General features: G+C 37.7%; 1 protein-coding gene across 1 annotated transcript in view; it reads left to right on the forward strand.

Moving 5' to 3' along the window:
* Positions 1 to 552: 552 nt before the first annotated feature.
* The window catches only part of LOC107592121 (eukaryotic translation initiation factor 3 subunit H-A), a 76,319-nt gene continuing 69,291 nt past the window's right edge, over positions 553 to 7,580 (forward strand). Inside the window, exon 1 of the mRNA XM_016281506.1 lies at positions 553 to 711. Coding sequence (XP_016136992.1) covers positions 631 to 711 — 81 coding nt within the window. The 5' untranslated portion in view covers positions 553 to 630. The remainder of the gene's footprint in view (positions 712 to 7,580) is intronic.

Below are 7,580 nucleotides of genomic sequence, written 5' to 3' on the forward strand. Positions count from 1 at the left end.
CTGGACAACTGTCAGATCAGCAGTCTTCCCCATGATTGTGTAGCCTAGTGAACCAAACTGAGAGACCATTTTGAAGGCTCAGGAAACCTTTGCAGGTGTTTTGAGTTGATTAGCTGATTGGCATGTCACCATATTCTAATTTGTTGAGATAGTGAATTGGTGGGTTTTTGTTAAATGTGAGCCAAAATCATCACAATTCACAATTTTCAGTCTGTGTGCATTGAATTTATTTAATACACGAGTTTCACAATTTGAGTTGAATTACTGAAATAAATGAACTTTTCCACGACATTCTAATTTATTGAGATGCACCTGTACAGTATGCACTGCTAAATACGCAGTACAGTAGTCTAGTACTCCATTTTAAATAAAGCCATTGCGCTGTTTTTGACCAGTTAACTATTAGTGTGAGCTGCTAAATGATTATGTGATTAATATATCACAATGCAGCATTTTTGCTTTTAATTTTAGGACGAAAACGCGAGAATCACCCATTTATGTTCCTAAATCGAGACTCTTATTTTGACAAGGTAAAAGTCTTCTCGTAAAGTCCACTTACAGGAAGTAGTCGCGTCGTTCCGGAAAAAACTCCTTGCACGTGCTTTGGCCCTTTTCTCTCTTTATCAGACAATGGGCAGCCTTAAAGACTCAGCTGTTTCGGGTTCCAATCCACTGGATTCTCCGGTGAAACAGATCCAGATCGATGGGCTGGTGAGTGGTTATTCGGACGCGTGAGAGACTCGTGTTGTGTTCAGCTGCAGGTTGCTAGGGGGAGCTCAGCCTTCACTGTATCAGGAAGCGCACTGAAAACATACCGCAGTAAAACTGTGTTTTATTGTTGTATTAGTTTAGGTAGTACCAGGGCTTTTAACATTCTACTCCCCGAAAATGTATAGTGGTGGTACAACCATCTGCTGCCATCACTGTACCATGGTATTTTGAGATATACCATGGTACTGAAGTTACTATGGTAACGTTATCCGTCCTTCCTGAAAGTACAGTGGTTTTTGTCAGCGTACCATTATATTACTATGGTATTCTTACAAGTAGTTTTTAAAGTGCACGAATGTCCCATGATATACCATTACTATGTTTTTACTATTCTTCAAGATACTCACAAGAGTACCATGGCAGTACAGTGGTACATTAACTTTTTTTTTTTTACAAGCGATGACAATATATACAATTACTACTAGTGTTGGGAAGGTGACTTTAGAAATGTAATAGGTTACAAGTTACCCTATTTAAAATGTAATACAGTGGTGTGAAAAAGTGTTGGACAGTAGTTCTCAACACTGATTACGGTCAGACTTTTAAAATCCTTCATCACTTGAATTATGATTATAATAATTGAATTTTAAAGCATAGCCAGCACAAAATCAGACTTTAGCACCGCTTTTTACTTTGAGATCGATTTGAGGTTAAATACAGATTTAAAAGCATAAGAAATAGTTTAGCAGCTATGATACTATTTTTGAAATCAAATCTTTGCATAACCATGACGGGAAACACTGGCATCTAACAATTCCTAGGAAAAAAGCATAGGCTATATATAAAACCAAATAGGAAATAAAATAGTTATTGAATAAGCATGTGTCCCCCTATTCTGTGTCCTAAACTCCTGAAACATTGGTGTCTCATATTTTAGAGCAGTCAATGCTCTAAAATATGAGACCGTGATATTCTTGGAAGCACTTTCGAGTTTTATTGTTAAAGGGATAGTTTACCCAAAAATGAAAATTCTGTTATCATTTACTCCCCTCGTGTTATTCCAAACCTGCATGAATTCCTCTATTCTGCTGAACATAAAAGAAGACCGAATATTGGTAACCAAGCAGTTTCTGGTTCCCTTTGACTTCCACAGTATTCCATAGAATTTTTTTTTCATACCATGGAAGTCGGTGGCTACCAGCAACTGTTTGGTAACCAACATTATTCAAAATATTGAAAATGAATATGGTCTGAGACCATCACCAGCACAGTATGTAGTTTATTGATTTAAGCCTCACTTTGTCCGTCTGGCTGAAATATATGAATATGATCCGCTCTAGTGTTCTTGTGTGGTGGTGTGTATGACTTCAGAATAATAATGCAAGAGTTTCAGAACTAGCTAAAACTAACATTTGTCAGAATTGCTGTTTATTTCTTAAAGTCTAAAACTTTTTTCACAGTAGAAAAGTTGCTTAATGCACTTTTACAACTTCTTTTCTCATTTGTTATTTCTGTTGGGTTGCTGCTGCTGGCCTCGTTTTTTAACTTCGCTTTAGGTGCCATACATTATTTTCGTGGAATTGTTTTTCGAAGTCATTCTACACCATTAGCCTGCGTTCCCTTATACGGACCAGTGATTCCCTTTAGATAAAGGCTGAAGTTTGAGTATAGAGTTTGTAGTTTGGCATTTGGTCTAAACCCTCCAATTATCATCACAGTAATGCATGCGGACGGCCTGCTGTTTATCTCCTGGTGCGCAGTAGAACTGAAGGGTTTGCTTAATTAAAGAGATTGTCTGAGTTTGAGGTTGATGCAGTACAGATGTGGCAGTGCACCGAATTATATATCGCTGCCAAGAGAGGGCGAAGTTGTCTCAAGAAAAACACATCCATTTTCTGGCTGATGCAGTTACTGCATTTTGAATGTAGATTGACCTTGATAGGACCTTGATAGTCGCTTGCATCTGTCCATTGTTTTCATCCATCCTACGTTTATAATGCCATCGTAGTGTTTTCTTCTGTGAGCACTAAAGGAGATATTAAGCAGACAGTCAGAGCTGTTCTTTTGCAAATAAAGAGACTGGATGAATTACGTCAAGCTTCCAAAAAGTTGCATATTTGAAATATTTTGCTTTATTTCAGGTCTTCTTAAGCCATAAAATAGCTTTGTGAAAGGAACGGTCTGAAATACATCATTCAAATTGTAATTATTCGTCTCAACTGGAGTTCTCAAATCTCATTTGCACTTGTTAAATGAAAAAACTGTGACTTCAGATGCATTATTGACACACTGTGCAATAGGTTCTCACTTGCCACATGATTGTTTGAAGTTTGGAAAACCACAAATGATATTTGCAGAGGCAGATGAGATTATATGTAAATAATATCAGGGAATTTTGATGACAATTTAAATTTTAGGTGAACCTTTCCTTTAATGTTTATCTTTATCCCTTCTTTATCTAAATTGCATTGTACTGGCATAAATTACATTTTTGGAACAATATGTTTCTATTTATTATTCTATTATTAACTTTTGTCCAAAGGATCAATACAGAGTGAAAATAAATAAATATATATATGACCCAAAACATAATTAGATTTTCACACAAATCCTGTAAGTAGACAAAGAGAATCCAATCAAACAAAGGAGACAAAAATATATACTTTGTCATTTATTTATTGAGAAAAATTATCCGGTGTTAAATATTTGTGAGTGGCAAAATTATGTGAATCTCTAGGATTAGCTGTTAATTTGAAGGTGAAATTAGAGTCCATTAGGCTTGCCGTGACAGACGGTGCTGACGGTGATACCGTTGTTAAGCCGCAACACCGGTTACGTCACTTGCCCACCGCGGGACCGACCCCCACCGTCGATTTGATTTTTTAATAGTAATAAAAATCATTTAGTTCAGTAAAAGAACAGACACTACAATTAAAAACTGAACTGCTCAATGCTCAATGCAGCGTGCCGAATGACGATCAGATTTCATTTCTCCAGTGTCGAGCTGACTGACAAGAAGAGTGAGGTGAGACAGACAAGACGATGGCAGATGATTTAGTTTCGAAACTAAATGCAAAAGTGCCTGTTTGGCAATATTTTGGATTTTGAAAAGCCTGTTGACTTTTGCCGTTTATCTAAGGTGATTTTTGGAAGTTTTTTTTAAACATTTGTTTCTTATTTAATTGGTTCCACATTGTTTGCTGATTTTTACTTTATTTAAATTGTGTGTAATTTATTTATTTTATTTGACATCAAGATGTATGCCGTGCCTCCAAGCTTTCTTACTCGTTTTGCTAATAAACGTTCTACGTTTCTTATTTATTTGGTTATATATTATACGTTTACTTATTTCCAGTTTTGTATAGGCTACCTATTTCAACTTTATGTAAGTTATTTGTTATTTTATATTAGGTATAGCCTGCCCTATAGCATGGTGTATTTTTTTATTCATTATATAGGCTAAATTGAGTTTGACGTTGTATTTTGTTGTTGCATTCAAGCAGTTGACGCTGAATTGCCGCTAATTCGAAAGTGAAAGTAAAATGTGCATGGTGCTTTTAAGCTATTTAAAAGCGAAGGAAAGCGAGGAAAAGAGGAAATGCCCCCGCCCCCACGGTGATACCAGTATTATCGGTGTTGTCACACATCGATTAACCGGTGGGAAAATGTCCTCACTGTCACAACCCTAGAGTCCATCTGTTCAGAGGTGTTTTTAATCAGTGAGATGACTATCAGGTGTCAGTGTGTGCCCTGTTTTATTTAAAGAACAGGGATCTATCAAAGTTTGCTCATGTTTGTGAAAGTGCATCATGAGATCTCTGAGGACCTCAGAAAAAGAGTTGATGTTGTTCATCAGGCTAGAAAAGGTTTCAAAACCATCTCTAAAGAGTTTGGACTCCACAAATCCACAGTCAGACAGATTGTGTACAAATGGAGGAAATTCAAGACCACTGTTACCCTCCCCAAGAGTGCTCCACCAACAAAGATCACTCCAAAAGCAAGACGTGTAAAAGTCCACTAGATTTCAAAGGACTGCAGGATAACTTCTAAGCAACTAAAAGCTTTTCTCACATTGGCTAATGTTAATGTTCATGAGGAGAACACTGAACAACCATGGTGTGCATGGCAGAGTCGCAAGAAGAAAGCCACTGCTCTCCAAAAAGAACATTGCTGTCTGTCTGCAGTTTGCTGAAGATCATGTGGACAAGACAGAGGAATACTGAAGAAATGTTTTGTGGATGGATGAGACCAAAATAGAACATTTTGGTTTAAATGAGCAGCGTTATGTTTGGAGAAAGAAAACACTGCATTCCAGCATAAGAACCTTATACCATCTGTGAAACATGGTGGTGGTTGTATCATGGTTTGAGCCTGTTCTGCTGCATCTGGTCCAGGATGGCTTACCATCATTGATGGAACAATGAATTCTGAATTATACCAGCAAATTCTGAAGGAAAATGTCAGGACATCTGTCCGAGAACTGAATCTCAAGAGAAACTGGGTCATGCAGCAAGATGATGACCCCAAGCACACAAGTCCTTCTACCAAAGAATGGTTAAAGAAGAACAAAGTTAATGTTTTGGAATGAGTCAAAGTCCAGACCTTGATCCAATGGAAATTGTGTTGAAGGATCTGAAGCAAGCAGTTCATAGGAGGAAACCCACTAACATCACAGAGTTGAAGTGGTTCTGTACTGAGGAATGGGTTAAAATTCCTACAAGTCGTTGTGCAGGACTGATCAGCAGTTACAAGAAACGTTACTTGCAGTTATTGCTGCAAAAGGGGGTCACACCAGATACTGAAAGCAAAGATTCGCATACGTTTGCCACTCACAAATATTTAACACCGAATAATTTTTCTCAATAAATAAATGACAAAGTATATATTTTTGTCTCCTTTGTTTGATTGGATTCTCTTTGTCTACTTTCCGGATTTGTGTGAAAATCTAATTATGTTTTGGGTCATATTTATTTAGAAAAATAGAAAATTCTAAAGGGTTCACAATCTTTCAAGCAGCATATATATATATAATATATTAGGCAAAATTAAATGGAAGAAATTAAAATTAAAAGAAAAAAATATTAAATATTTTCCTTTTGTTAAAATTAACAAGAAAGTTCCAGTAATAGTTATGGTTATCAGTACAGTATTTAAATTTTTTTTTTTTTTAAATTAAGTTTATTCTCCAGTCGTTTTTTTAACATTTCACATTATCTAAATTATATATATATATATATATATAATGTGTGTATATACACACGTATACATACATATGATTTTATCCTTTTTAGTTCAAAGATTTTTTTGTAAAAATTAACAAGAAAAATTAGTTACAGCACAATTAGTTGCTTTTTTCAGTACAGTATTTTTTTTTTGATTGATTTTTGTTCTCCAGTCATTATTTAACTTTTCACATTATCTAAGCCTATTACTTAACTTGAACTATTACTATTACTTAAAAGTGAACTATTAGGCCTTATTTCGAGCTCTCGTGTGCAGGTTTCTCCTCCAGCATTGCAAATCTGAAGTACGAGCTCATTTGTACGCTTGGCGTGAAACTGTTCAATTACAATGTTGTCAAAGGCTGTTCATTTTGAGAGGCGGTTTAGCGTGCGGTTTTTAGACATCTTGTTTCCTTATTGTTTTATGAAGATGGATCATAGGCCTTGTCCTACCAGAACGACAGTCATCAGGCTATGGCTGCGCGTCCTTGCTCGGCTAACTGACAGGGACAGACGTTCACGTCAGCGTGATCCGTGGGGAACGTGTTAGCGCGTTTACCTGATTGCCTCGGGCTTGTGGATTGCATCACCCCTCAGCTGAGGCAAGTTTGAAAGCAAGAAAGCCAACGAACACTCTCAATACGCCGCAGAGAGAATGCTAGTCATTGCAAAACAAAAGCGCATATCAAAAATAGAACTGGCAAGCGTGCAATTCTCCTGAGTTAACGGGGGATCATTAGATGAAGTGTTGAGGCTGTGTTGTGCTGCTTTGATGGGGCTGTGTAGTCTGCGCGAGGCCCCCGTGTGCAGCAGTCAAAGCGCCGCCGCGGCTGGAACACATGCCTCATGCCCTCATTAAGTATTCTGTTATTGTCACCCAGCTGATGGAGGAGAAGAACAGGGGGTGTGGAGCGTCACTTTGAACCTGTGGGAAAAAAGCCAGCCCCCTGAGTTTCCTTAGGCCTGCGCTGACGCCCTGTTTGACGGAGGGGGTTCAGGGCAAGTCAGCGGTGGATCTGAGCTGATTGTGGCATCACTGTTGCTGTCTGATGGTTGTTATGAGATGCTTTTGCATAAAGCGGACTAGAGCTTTTAACGTGTCAATTTAAAAACTAGCTCTGCCTTAAACTATTTTCCTTTCAGCTGATGCCAGCAAGGCCGCTCAGGCAATTGGTTAAAGGGGTCATATGATGCTGCTAAAAAGAACATTATTTTGTGTATTTGGTGTAATGAAATGTGTTTATGCGGTTTAAAGTTAAAAAAACACATTATTTTCCACATACTGTACATTATTGTTTCTCCTCTATGCCCCACCTTTCTGAAACGCGTCGATTTTTACAAAACTCATCGGTCTGAAAAGTGAGGAATGCTGTGATTGGCCAGCTATCCAGTGCATTGTGATTGGCCGAATACCTCAAGCGTGTGACGGAAATGTTATGCCCCTTACCATACTGTGATGCCTTGTCCTGGCCGGAGCGACGAGACAAAAACATTAAAACCCATTATAAACGAAGTATTTGTTGCATCCAGTGGGGACATAATTACGGATTATAATGACTTATACTGTCTTTTTACACGTTGCGTTCCATCGCGCCGCATAAACATACAAATCTGTCTGCATTTGTGATCGGAGAAATGACAAACAAC

Source organism: Sinocyclocheilus grahami, unplaced genomic scaffold (assembly GCF_001515645.1).
Source record: "Sinocyclocheilus grahami isolate Dianchi unplaced genomic scaffold, SAMN03320097.WGS_v1.1 scaffold150.1, whole genome shotgun sequence".
Lineage (NCBI taxonomy): Eukaryota > Metazoa > Chordata > Actinopteri > Cypriniformes > Cyprinidae > Sinocyclocheilus > Sinocyclocheilus grahami.